General features: G+C 39.4%; 1 protein-coding gene across 3 annotated transcripts in view; it reads right to left on the reverse strand.

Moving 5' to 3' along the window:
- Nucleotides 1–12097, reverse strand: part of PRKD3 (protein kinase D3) — an 86021-nt gene extending 73924 nt beyond the window's left edge. For 2 of the 3 annotated variants that reach the window (XM_064572115.1, XM_045884421.3), the window contains exons 1-2: nucleotides 11939–12097; nucleotides 3666–4621 (exon numbers count right to left, since the gene is read on the reverse strand). In XM_064572115.1, the coding sequence (XP_064428185.1) occupies nucleotides 3666–3953 (288 nt within the window). In that variant the 5' untranslated portion in view covers nucleotides 3954–4621; nucleotides 11939–12097. Of the gene's footprint in view, nucleotides 1–3665; nucleotides 4622–8244; nucleotides 8307–11938 lie in introns of all 3 variants that reach the window. The other variant, XM_045884422.2, reaches the window with a different exon arrangement.
- Between the last annotated feature and the right edge of the window lie 1518 nt (nucleotides 12098–13615).

The following is a 13615-nucleotide window of genomic DNA, read 5'->3' on the forward strand; positions in this document are numbered from 1 at the left end:
TCAAGCCCCGCATCGGGCTCCCTGCTCAGCGGGGAGCCTGCTTCTCCCTCTCCCACTTCCCCTGCTTGTGTTCCTTCTCTCGCTGTCTCTCTCTCTCCGTCAAATAAATAAATAAAATCTTAAAAAAAAAAAGAGAGATGGGAAGGTTCTTCTGGAGGATAATGATTCCATTTCAAGAGTCATAGCAGAACACTAGGGCCATAATCTTCAAAAATTTCTGGAACACAGGAACTCTGTCTTATTAAAGTTTGATAAAAATCAGTCCCATTATCTCCCCCAGAAAAACGCTACTTTTCTTCCTGAATTTTCTATCTTGGTTACCAGCATCACCACCCATCTAGTCACCCACGCTGCCCTTCCATCCTTTGCTCTTCCTCTATGTCCAACAGGCTATTAAGTTTTACCAACACTACTTTCCCAATACCTTTCAAATATATCATCATCACTTTCCAACCATCTCAGTTCAGATCTTCATTACAATGGCTTCTTAGCTGATCTCCTTACTTTATGTCATACTTGGTTACACATTTAAGCTTTCCAAAACACAAATCTGATCATGTTGGGTTGCTGCACATAGACCTTTGTTAAATCTACACTCTTACAGGAATCAAGTGTGAAACTTTTTTTGGCATGAGGCAGGTAGTGTGGGGCAGTGAAAAGAGGATACAGATTTATAAGTTAAAAAAGACTTGTGTTTGGGGGCACCTGGGTGGCTCAGTCAATTAAGCGTCTGCCTTTGGCCCAGGTCATGGTCCTGGGGTCCTAGGATCCAGCCCCACGTGTGGTTCCCTGCAGGGAGCCTGCTTCTCCCTCCTCCTCTGCTCCTCCCCTCCACTCACGTGCGACCTCTGTTCACTCTCTCTTGCTGTCTAATAAATAAAATCTCAAAAAAAAAAAAAAAAAGATCTGTGTTTGAAGTCTGACTTTCAGCAAGTAATTAAATGTCTCTGAAATTTAGTTTCTTCCTTTATTCAGCAGCAATTATATCACCTATACCCATTCCACTCAGTGAGGTCCTTGGAGAAGGAACATCAATACCACCTAAGAGTATATTACAAATGCAGAGCCACCCCAAACCTACTCATTCAAAATCTGTATCTTAATACAATCACTAGATGATTGGCATACACATTACAGTTTGAGATGCACCACAAACTTGTGAGATTAGTTAGAAAGTGCATGTAAAGCTCCTGACATAGAGTAGGCACTCAATAAATGTTGCCTATTATAATCTTCCTCTTTTCCTTTTCTGTATCTTTGCTCCTCCTGATTCTTTTGCCTGGAATGTATTCCTCACCTCCTATATTATTGAAATCTTGCTCATTAAGTATCAAATGAAATGTTACTTTCTGTTCCAAGTCTTCTACATCCTTTATCAAAGTGAGAAGGGCACTCTGTAACTTCACTTTCTACTTTTTATGTTTTACTCTGGTGAATAGGTTTCCTTCAGTAGACTTTAAGCTTTTTGAGGGAAGGGACAGCTGATTGATCTATTTCCTAAAATTTAACCAGTACCCTATCTTTTAGAAGGTTCAGGTAGATGCAGTTACTAAGAATAGATAAAAGAAAAGCAGGTGTGTCCATGACAGTCCTGGCAGTAAACCTGGAGCTGTACATGTGTAAAATGGATGACTGATGAGCAAGTGCCCAAGACAAGAGGAAAGGTAAAAACGAGAAAGAACTTCTGACAGGTTTTTCCATCCTCCAGATGAGTTAGGGATCCATGAAACATCTCTAGAAAATCTTAGGATCTGAGCTGGTTCCCTTAAGATTTTTCTCTGATTTAGCCTGAAACAGGTCATCCCTTGAAACTCCTTTCTCTTTTATCTGTCTCTAGCAGTGAAGACCCAAATTTAGATTAAATGATTCAGAATCTCACTGCTGGAATTACACACCAGAAATCATCCCAACTCAATCATTTGATAGATTTGGAAACTATAATCCAGAGAAGTCAAATCACTTGTGCAAAGTTATACAGTAAATAAATACAGCTGACCTAGTTTCAAGCTCAAAACTCTTACACTACACTTAAACAACAGTTAGGATCCCAGCAAATGTCAAAAGGAATGTGTAATATGCTTATGCCTATATATACTATATATTTTTGCCAAATACATCCCCATTTCACTATAATATTGATTCAAATTCAGTTTACTATGATATTCATTTTATGCTATCTCTATAATCAATAATTCTATTTTATATCTATATAAAGTTTACCCTGAGTTATTTTTCCAGCTCTATCCTATTTCCTTGGCATCACTGTATTTTTTCATGGATTATGATGTTTAATCTAGTTTCCTAAGAGTTAACCCATCTGACCCACATCTCACATCTGTATTAAAGATGAAGTAACATGAATTCTAAAATAATCCTGTAGAAAATCAGTATGCCTCTGTATGAATATAAGAATGAAATGAAATTTGTTAAGATTGAAAACAATAATACAGATTCTACCAAAATATTAGTTATAAATTTCTATAGGCTCAAATAAAAAGGAAACATTCAAGTTACAAATTGTAGTTATTTAGATAAATTCTTATCTTTAAATTAAAAACCTAGTTGCCAAGATATTTGTGAAAAACTCCTATAACATTTAATGAAAGGGAAAATAAAAGCAAAAATACTTAAAAGACACGCAGATGATTCTACAGATCTACAAAAGGAAAGTGAATCTTTAGGCTACATTTCAATAGACAAGTTACTGTTACCACACAGGAGGCATAGGCTATTTCTACAAACCGCATAACATTTTTTTAAGACTGTTAATTACTTCTACATCAGAAGATAGTAACAAATCATATAAAGCATAAGAAATTAAAACAAAAACAGTAAAATGAGGAGCCTAAATACAAATATATTATTCTCACCTGATACGATTTTTCCAATAAAAAATACACTAATTTGTTTGAAACATATCTGAAACATGCTCAGTCCATTAAAAATAAAATGTAACCAATTCTTACTACTTAAACATATAGGTCTATGACAAAATAGAGAACATACCTACTTATCCATCAAATCAAGATTATTAAAGACATTTAGTTAAGGTTCCTTAAAAAATGGTATAGTATAGGGCATGAGGTAGGCAAAGGGAAACAAAATAAAACCACCCTCAATTTCAAATTTTTTCTATATTGTCATATATGCAAAACTCATTTACCAATTTTTTTAAGCAAGAGAGAATGGTCTTCTCATATTAAATGGCAGTATAGGCGAAATCAAGACCTAAAGGGAAGAAGGTACAAAAAAGAGTGCAGAATATGAGGCACCTAGGAAAAACAGGTGTGGACCTGGGACTCAGCCACAGCTGTGTCCCATCCTTTTGGTAAGCCACCTGGATGCCTTGTATTCTCTGCCTCCTGTTTTCTCTAAAAACAAATGAGATTTCTCAAGTCCTCTTGATTTTATATGGATTTTCCTGCTCTTAAAAGAAAAAATAAATAGGCAGTATTTTAAAGTTAGGATAAAGGCTCCAGTTGCTGAAATCTGAAATTTCAGACTTTAGGCTTCTAATCTATTAGCACTCTACCAAAATGATCCAAATTAGGATATAAACAATTGATCCATATATGTTAACTCACTGTTGCATGTATAACTTATAGGAAGGCATTAGATACAATATTAATTAGAAAAACTATTGACATAAATAGCATGCACGGTACCTTTTGATAAACAATGGAGCACACAAGATCCTTGACAGCAGATAAAGATAGTTCCTGGGCTTCGATGGTAACGCTCTCCCGTGTAAGGCCAATTTGCAGCAGAAATGAAATTGTATGCTCTGAGCCTCTGGAGTTGGTGAGTGATGGCGCACTGAAACTTCCATTAGAGAGTCGGGCAGAGAGTCCTGTTTTAGGACTTGAACACGGAGAAGGAGCTGGAAGCACAGCAGGAAGAGTTGCAGGTAATACAGACTTCTGGGCTGATGGAGGGGAATTGTTTGCAGACATCTGCCTTTCTTTAATATTTTAAAATAGTTGTCAATTTTTTTTCAGTGGTTATGAAGAGGCTTTTAAAATCACAGCAGTAAAAAAATGACTGTACTTTTGGATTTAATTGAAAACTTCTTTATTTCCTCTTTTAAGCCACTCATGCCAATGATTGCAACTTCTACAACTGTGAGTTGAATACACAAAAGGTCCTACTTCCCTTAGTATCAGTCCCATCAAAAAGGAGTCTTGTCTTTAGGACCACAACCAGAGATTTGGAAAGGATTTAACATCACTGTATTTTCCTCATCAGAAAAGAGTTGACATTGCTTCTTTACTAACCATCTTCATTTATTTTCTTTTAAGTCTACTCTTGTCTCTCTCTTTTAATTTCAGAGAATACATAGTGAATAAAAGTTGTTTTTCTATTAAGATGAAATCCTCCTGGTTTAAAAAATAAGTGTTTAGGATTAATCTATTTAACCCTTATCTTGAGGTTTACTGATTTGATGGGACACTTTTTCAAATGTCCATACCTTAAATCACCTTTTCAAATGTCTTTACTTTCATTTTTGGGGGGGCAAATTTTTCCATGATGAAGCACAAAACTTTTTAAAACAGTACAGGCATATTTCACTTGATGAATGGGTCCACTGAGAAAAGTTGATGCTTTCTGAAATGCAGTCAGCCTGGAAGGAATTTTAAAAACACTCTTAATATTTTATACTCATTTGACATTATTTTAAAAAACCAATAATCCCTGTATTTTTTTTAAATGATAAGTTTTGGTTGTATGTTTGTAATTCACCAAGAATCCTAATGGGTAGCCATTTTGCAGGGGGGGGGTCTAGTTAACAGAGACATTATTTTCTTAGAGGTATAACTTTAGGGAGAGCCTCCTGCTCACCACCACCACCACCACCAAGTCCCTGGCACTCCTCACTAATACCTGAAACCTGAAGATCAAACACTTTTATTCCACAAATATACAACTGAGTTAGGAGAGAAACAACGAAATATAGAAGGGACTAAAAGAAGGTTAAAATGGACACTGTCATAGAACTAAAGTACAAACCACTCAGCCATACAAAAGATGTATAATACTGTCCTAATAAAGACACGTCAAAAGTATTCTTTTTTTATATCAAAAAATCTAATTCTGCCAAAATATGATTGTTGACTTGCTTTGTTGACAGACTTCTTTCAGAAAGCTAAGGAAGCAGAAGGGAACATACTATGCACAGTTATAATGTGAACGATGTATTGATGACAGGATCACAGGAGAAAGTGATCTTATTATAAAGGGTTTCTAAAAGTAAAAAAAGATAGAGCACTAGGCTCAGTTACAAATGTATCACAGTTTATAATAGACAGTTCAAAAACAAAAGGTATGACCCTGATGGCCTAAGTGAAATGGCTCACAAGGGATCTTTCTAAATTTTACATATATACCTGTAAACAATTCCAATGATGAAAAAGAGTGAAGCATCCAATGTGGCTGCAGAATGACTCTCTGGACAGTAGGTAATGGGGCTAGATAAATTAGGATGAACATAACAGAAGAGCAAAAACATACAGATATGGTAACAGGAATTTGAAAGCTCAGGAAAAACTAAGGCTTAGAAAAAACTGCTTAAAGATAACAAAAACTTTTATAACTATATTCAAAAAAATATTATTCCACCTTATATGGTACAGCACTTAACATCTTATAAATGTTTTACATACTTTACCTCATGCATATCTCTTTGGAGACAAATATGATTTCTGCAGATGAAAAAACAGAAGCACAAGCAGATAAAGCAATGTGCCCAGCATCACATGGGTATTAAGAGGAGTGGTGGGGGGGAGGGGCACCTGGGTGGCTCAGTTGGTTAAGCATCTGCCTTCAGCTCAGGGCATGATCCCAGGTCCTGGGATTGAGTCCCATATCGGGCTCCCTGCTCAGCGGGGAGCCTGCTTCTCACTCTGCCCCTTCCCTCCACTGGTCTCTCTCTCTCTAGCAAAAATAAATAAAATCTTAAAAAAAAAAAAAAAAAGAGGCAGAGTGGGAATTAGTACCTAAGTCTCTATACCTTCTTACCAAGTGCTGTCTCCACAATAACACATTGTCAAAGAGAACAAGGAACTGAGAGAATCACTGCTCAGAGAGGATGTTGTTAAGGTTGAGAGAGCACGCAGAGAAGGCAGAATTGCTCAACTTTTATTTTGCTTATCTTCTCTCAGTTTTTAAACTAGTTGTAGAAGAGCAATGAGAACCGAAACCCAAGCCTGGTGAATGAGAGACTAAAACAACTTTATATGAGTGCAAGTCTTTGGTTCCAGATGCAATTCATTCTATGCTGCTAAAGCAATTAGCAAGTATAATCACAAAGCTGACTCCTATAACCTTGGAGAAAGAGCTCAGAAAGAACCAATCAGGGCCTGGAGATGGGTCAGAGGTGCTTCAAATTTTATGAGCTGGAGGAGTGGGGAAGTGGATTCCAGAAAGCACAGACATATAAACTTAATATTAACCTTTAGTCAAATCTGAGAATAGATTGTGAAAACAAGTGGTTCCTGAATACTTAAAAAAGAATATAATAATCACTAGATGACAGCATGAATTCAAACAAATAATGCCAAATCCAATACATTTACATCTTGAAAGAGACTGATTACTACACTTCTTAGATGCAGGAAAGAAGAATAATAACTTGTGGTCACTGAGCTCCAACTATGTGTCAGACACTGTTCGAAACGCCTCATATGTGTTACTTCATCTAATCCTCTGCAACAACCTATTTTATAGTTGAAAAAACAGTCTTAGAAATTAAAGTACTTGCCCAAGATCACACAATTAGCAAAGCCAGGGGAAAAAAGTGTATTCTGGCCAAAACAGTATTCAAGATGGTTTTTTACGCTGTTTTTGCAAATAAGTTGAGTGTGAGTTGGGTATTAGTGTAGCTGGGTAAGTTTACTGGTCTATATCAACCTAGATGAAAAAGTCTTTAGGGGATGTGCCCTGGACCTCTGTCCTTGGCCCTACATTGATTTTGATTACTTATAAGTTAAAGACACAGAAGACATGCTTATAAAATCCCCAGAGTGTACAATCCAGGAGAAACAAACTAAAATTAAAGTGAGATGTAACAAGGGTGAGTGTAAAGCTTTACATTTAGTTTCAAAAGTAAAATGTGCAATGGAGAAGAAATGAAGTGCTCACTTAGAAGCTCTTCATAAGTGGAGTTAGCCACCTAAGAGTTTAACAAGGGCTGCTAATCGGTGACTAAAAGAACCAGTGCAAATCTAACTCCCTCGGACCCTGAGAACATATCAACGTCAATCTGTAAACTCTGTTGCTAGTCAGCCTACATGACCATTGCATTCATTTCTACACTCCACATTTTTAAGAGCTATACTGATTAAAAATAATAAAAGCATGTATCCAGATAAGGGTTAAGACAATGTCGTGTGACAAATATATGCTTAACAAAGCTAAATAGAATAATGGTCTTCAAATATTTGAAAAGGTGTTAAGAGAATAATCGGCTTTACTCAGTATCACCACAGAGAAGTAAAATGAAGATAACAACAGTACTTGTTTACCTCACAGGACGTTATGAGGATAGAGCTATTGCATGTAAAGTACCTTCAACAGGACCTGGTTTACAATGAAGTGCTCAGTAACTTCCAACAATTTTCATAGTAATTACATGAAAGAATTAATAATTAAAATAATTTATGCTAAACGCTGCAACTGAGATATGATACATCATTACACCCTTACAACAACCCGAGGGGATTTGTTTGACTCTGTTTTACAGAAAAGGAACCAGAGTTTCAGAGAAGTTGCTTGTTCACATCTAATATGAGATGGAACTCGGATTCAAACAAAAGTTTCCCTGACTCCAAAGCCCACGTTCTTTCTTCTATTTCATTCCACCTCCAACAGCCTAACAACAGAACAGGTTTCCTCCTGAGATGAGCTACTTAACATATACAACTCGCGTAGTTTCAAAAGCTGAACAACTATCATAAAAAAGGTAATAAAATATCTATGAATAATACTGTATTCAGGTTAAATACTTCAAAATACAAGATGCTGCTGTGTTCAGTAATAATTTATTTTCAATGGATGTCTTCCCACTAAATTTTCATTTTATTATACCTGTTAATGTTAGCCAAATAACAGTAACTAATAATACAATCAGCCAATCTGTCAGAACTATTGATAACTATTAATAAACTATGTTACACTTTGTATAAAAAGTATTTTTTAAAGTTTCAGCATGAAAACAAATAGAAGAAACTAAATGAGCTGTCATATTACCTTCTGCCCACTCATCCCATCTGTCTTCTCTCTCCTTTTATTTTATGGAACCCTGATTTGCTCTGTAAGATGCAACAAGATGTAGGATGAAAAATATTAAGATTAATATCAAAAAATCTAATAACTATAATTTATTTTGCCTTTATGTTTCAATTAGGAAAACTGAGACAAGACAATTACTAATTTATAAACTGTATATTAATTAGATATGTTTGTTTCTAGCAGCCATGAGTCGGCAAGCATTTCTAGTATGTTTATTTGGAACATTTAAAATATTCTTTTGGGGAGTTATGTGTCACATATCCAACTCAAATGAGCTTATATATCCATCACCACTGTTGAATGGAATCAAAAGATGAAATATTAAAGGAATCTTGAGCCCACCCTGCTCTATTACTACAGACAAGGTAAAACAGGTCCATTAATTTATGGTAACAACACAAGTTGATCTACCTTTCTCTCTCACTCCCTTACCTCCCCCCTGCATGTACATATCTCATAATTTAGCAAAGCCTCGAATTAGAAGCTCAAATAGCAGCATTTCATTCAACATTTACTGAGTGCCTATTATCTGCCAGACTGTTACTAGAGACACTGTGGTTATATGGCAGTAACCAAAACAGACATGGCTACTGCTCTCTCTAGATATGCAGTGTGATGTGGGACACACATATTAAACAAATACCATTCACATAAATAGCAAGTTAACTACAAAATAAAAAAAGCGATATGACAAAGTATACTTAAAGGACCTAATTTAAACTGGGGTCTCACGCAAGGTGACCTTAAGGAAGTGGTGCTTAAGCTAAGACCTAAAGGATAAGTAGGAGTCAGGGAAGGAGAGAGAGGAGGGAAGAGGATTCCAGGAAGACAAAACAAATCCAGTTCTTAAATACTTCAAAAGGAAGCTCATTATTTAGTATAGCCAGTGTCCTTTCCGTAATCAGTAAAGCCTAAAGAGGTAAAATGCTTTTCCTATCCCGAATAGCATAATATTTACCATGACTTCCTACCAGTAATGGGTTGTCCTGGTTCAACTGAGTTTTGTGTGCTAGGAATGCTAATGAATGGAGGGTCTTTTTTTTTTTTTTCCCTCCTGTTGATATGTACACGTATTCCTTTAGCACATAAAAAAACATGTGGCCTTTTTCAGTGCAATCCTGATTACTGTCCTGTAGTCAATGTCTATGTTTTGCCTTGATACAGGCTTGACCTGGCTTAATAATCCTAGTGTTGTTTTTATATTGTATACTGTATTAACAATTCAAATAACTTTGTTGGTTTTTTTAAATCGTAGTCTGTAGCAATCCCGACATCTATTTATATATTTTCAAAAATACCTTAGGTTAATATAATACTTTTCCTAAGAGCTCAGCATTCAACTAAATTGTTTGTTGCTAAAATTCTGCTCATCTGGACCAGTGATATTTGAACCTCGGTCCTTCCACTCTCAGAGAGAGTACAGAGAGCACACCATGTCTGCTCTCTGCTCAGGCACTGAAAAGTTTATCCCATAATAAGATTACAGTCTGCCAACCTGGCCAATGCTGTATCAATCTATGCTGGGCTTGATGGACCTTCATCGCCTCTCTTTGCCCCAGTGGTACCTGAGAAATCTGACTGGCTAACAGCCAATGAGCAATTTCTCACACAATGTCACTGTAAACTAACCACACAAGTGGAGAAAACCTTTTTTCTGCACTAAAATTAAAATTAAAACATCTCCTAAGTATATCATCTCAAATTTTTCCACTGCTCCAAAGAGGCACACATACAAGTTCAATTTAAATTACATAATCGGAGACTCAAAAGTAGTACCAGCACAGAAGGCTGTGAACCATAAGATTATTACTAAACCAAATAAAAATCTGTACTAGCAAATAATTTCCCCATACAGCCAGTTCTGTAAAAGCAGTTTCTTTTAAAAACGAGCAATTAATTTCAATATGGTAATATTTTCATCAGTTTTAGAAAGTCTTTTTAAAAGACGAGAAAATGTCCCTTAAAAGTGCATTTAAATGAGGTTTTTTTCAATTCTAATGTAATTTTAAATTTTTAATGTCCAAAAGCTTGATTTATTAAAGCCTTTTTTGCATATGCCAGTGTTAAAATCAACCCACTGAGAGAAATTTCGATTTTAAAGAGGTCATCTGTTGAAACTGAAAGCTTATAAAATTTGGGTATCTAAAAGACTCACTACTATCTGAGATGCTTAAAAACATTAGTCTCAAGCTATGAAACAGTCAACATCTTGAATGTGAGTCATCCTAAAAAGTGAAATGCTATCCACCAAATTATAGAACTTAGTATGGAAACTGGCTTGTCAAATACTCCAAGCGTATCTGATCAGGTCTACCACACCTATATTACCCGCTGAAGCAAAACCTAACATGAAGGCTTCTGTGACATGTTTAAAATACTTTTCCTAAAACTTGGAACTTCTTTCTGGCTGAATTTTCATGCTTACTCTCAATTCAGATCCTAACAGGGGAGGAAGAAAAAGTTCTTTGATAAAATAAAACTCAGAAGTCCAGAGCTAGGTCAGGGAACTTGATGGATGTCCTCAGCAGCAGATCCAGAGGTATTCCCCGACCTCGACGCATTATAAGTTGGTAAGTAAACTTGATCTAAGCGAAATCACCGTCGCTAAAAATGTAGGAAAGAACTGCAACATTAAGTACAAAGCAGAAGCTGTGTCAGAGTAATACAAGACAGCATTTTCTAGGGTACAGATTAAGGCATCTAAAAAGTTTTTGTTTCATTTGCGGCTACAGCTCATTAAAGCTGTGTAGTACAAACTAGTAGTTCAGGGTGTAATTTATCCTTCCTTATCAAAGATGACACCGATATCTTACTTCCTGTGGGGATGGGTGTGGTTGAAGAGACAGTTAGGTCCAAGCCATCAATCTCTGTATGGAAAAGTCTGCAGGTCTCACACACGCTTGTCGCTTGATTTATATTCGTGCCTGCAGTCGGCAAGGCCTATGCTGCGATGACTTCAAATAAAATACCCAACTGGCAATCGAGTAGTATGCGGTTATTGTTACCGCTCAAAGGAACAGTCGCACTCCTCAGCGTTTCATCTCAAGAAAAACCTCCCGGGGGTAAGAACAACTCAGAGCAAGGCTGCAACTTGCAAAACTCTAAGCACAGTCAGGAAACTGGGGTGGGGGCTCCCACGTTTTCTAAGCACCATTTACTCACTCCTTTGAGACGGCTACAAGGCGAAGTGGTGAAATGAAAAGAAAAAAAGGCTCATCCCGGATCCGGCAGCTTGACTGTGGCCGGTCTGGCGTCGGGAGCCAGCGGGAGGCACCCCGAAAGAGCCGGCTCCCGAGGCGGTCGCGGGCGGTGGTCGCCCGCGGAGCGCGGACCCAAGTTGGCCTCCGCGCCCACGCCGGAACTTGGCCCCGTCAGGCGGCCGCGCGGGCGCCCCCGCTCGCCGCGGCGCCCCCCGCCAGCTCCTCCAGCCGCGCGCTCCGCCAACTTCCCGCCCAGCCCCGGCGGTCGCCGCCCAGCCCCGCGCGGGGCCCGAGTCCCGAGTCCCGAGTCCCGCCGCCGCCGCCGCCGCGTGCGGGAGGGTGGGGGAAGGGCCGCCGCCGCCTCACCCGACGGGCCGCGAGAACAAAGCAGCGGCCGCGGCGGCGCTAACTTTTTCGGTGTCTGATCCGCGCTCCCTGAGGCGACTACTTACAGAGGCGAGCTCCGCCGGTCGTGAGAAACTCCGCAGCCGCCAGCGTCTGGGTCCCAGACGAGGCGCCAGCGAGGCTTCACGCGCCTCGCAGGATCCCGCCCGCCGCCGGCGCCCCTTCCTCCCTCCCTCCTCCCCGTCCCGTCCTGAGGCCCGGGGGAGGGGAGGCCGGGGCGTGCGGGGCGGGGGCGCGCGGCCGGCGCGGGGCCTGCCGGGAGCTGTAGTTTCCGGGCGGGCCCGAGCGGGTGGTAGCCGCGCGGGGATGTCACTGTGCCTTTGCACCGTGCAGGGGCAGCGGGAGCTCTGCGCCCTCGGACGTCCCTGTGTCTCCGTGGGCGCGGGGGAGCGGGGAGCGACCGTGCATTTAAACCAGTTACACATGGTACTTGAGCCCCATCATTGCCTTTTTCTCTTTTATCGTCCGCTCTCACAGACGCCACGGTGGCAAGGAACCAAGAGGTGACAACTTGAACGGGGGACTTGGAAGGGGTCCACAGCAGAGAGCAGTTTCCACCCTGAGCGCCCTTCTCCCTGCTCGCCACGTTTTCCTCCCTCGGGCCTGCCCGCCAGGTGGCCGCCTGGCGCCGCAGCCCCGGGCATTCTGCACCCGAGGCAGAGACATCCAGAGCCCTTCATCTAAGCAGAGTAAACTGAAGTGGTTACTTTCAGTGTGTTTTGTGTTTCCTATTTGTCTATCATTCAACTCGCGGGTGTCGCCTACCATCAAAGTGAAGTGCAGTCAAGAATCACGAACCTACGCTTCCACGTCCAGGGAAACGAGCGTAACAATGCCCGGGGAAGGGGAAGGGGTGGGTGTCAGGATGGAGGATCTGGAGGGAAAATACACTATGTGGTAAATTATAACGTTTATGTAAGAGGAAAACCTGACCAGCTGACAGTTATTGTCCCAGAAAGGACCTCGTTCTCCTTCTGTCAATATTTTATCTCAAAAATACTTAAGTGAAATATATTGAAACAAGCTGGATGAGCTGCTGTCAACAATCCATCCATCCCCACGCAGTGGTCTAAGGCAGCTTTTGAGAACAGAAAGAAAAGAAAGTTAAGTGGGTCCCTCTGTTTTATACTAAGTCATCAATTTGACGGATGTTCTTATATTTAAACTTAAATGGGAATTTTTAAATAATTTATATTAAAGATGGGGCAAGTAAAATTGTGTATAACTGATCTACTCTGAAGCTATTGTTTAGAAAAGACATTTCTGAAATATTCTCAGGAATTGGAAGCTGCGAAATGTCCCATATCCCGTAGTATGCATCTAATTTGATCTAATATTTTATATTTAGTCTTATTCTGCTATTGTTTTATTTTAAAATTGAAAGTAAATCCACTCAAGTTTACATTCTTTTTAAGGAACGCTCTTACTTAACTTTGCCTTTTTCTTCCTTCCACTTCCCAACAGACGTTTTAGTCCAGCCCCAAATATTCTCTTCTCAGCAAGATTCCCAGGACCTCATTGGAGCAGTTTACAGCCAGTCCCATCTCACTAGTGACTTCCATTTTCTCTCGTGGTCCTTAAAGAGACAGAAGTTACTCTTCCTAGAAGTAACTTTTCTAAGCGAATCAAGCTCATTATATAGAGATTTAAGGATTTGTGTGAGAGAAAAAAATATGTATATATCCACTGTTCTGCTTCTTATTTTAAAAATAAAATTCTCTCCT

The sequence above is a fragment of the Mirounga angustirostris genome, unplaced genomic scaffold (assembly GCF_029215605.1).
Source record: "Mirounga angustirostris isolate CCGP_5_RB_7025 unplaced genomic scaffold, mMirAng1.0.hap1 SCAF_10, whole genome shotgun sequence".
Lineage (NCBI taxonomy): Eukaryota > Metazoa > Chordata > Mammalia > Carnivora > Phocidae > Mirounga > Mirounga angustirostris.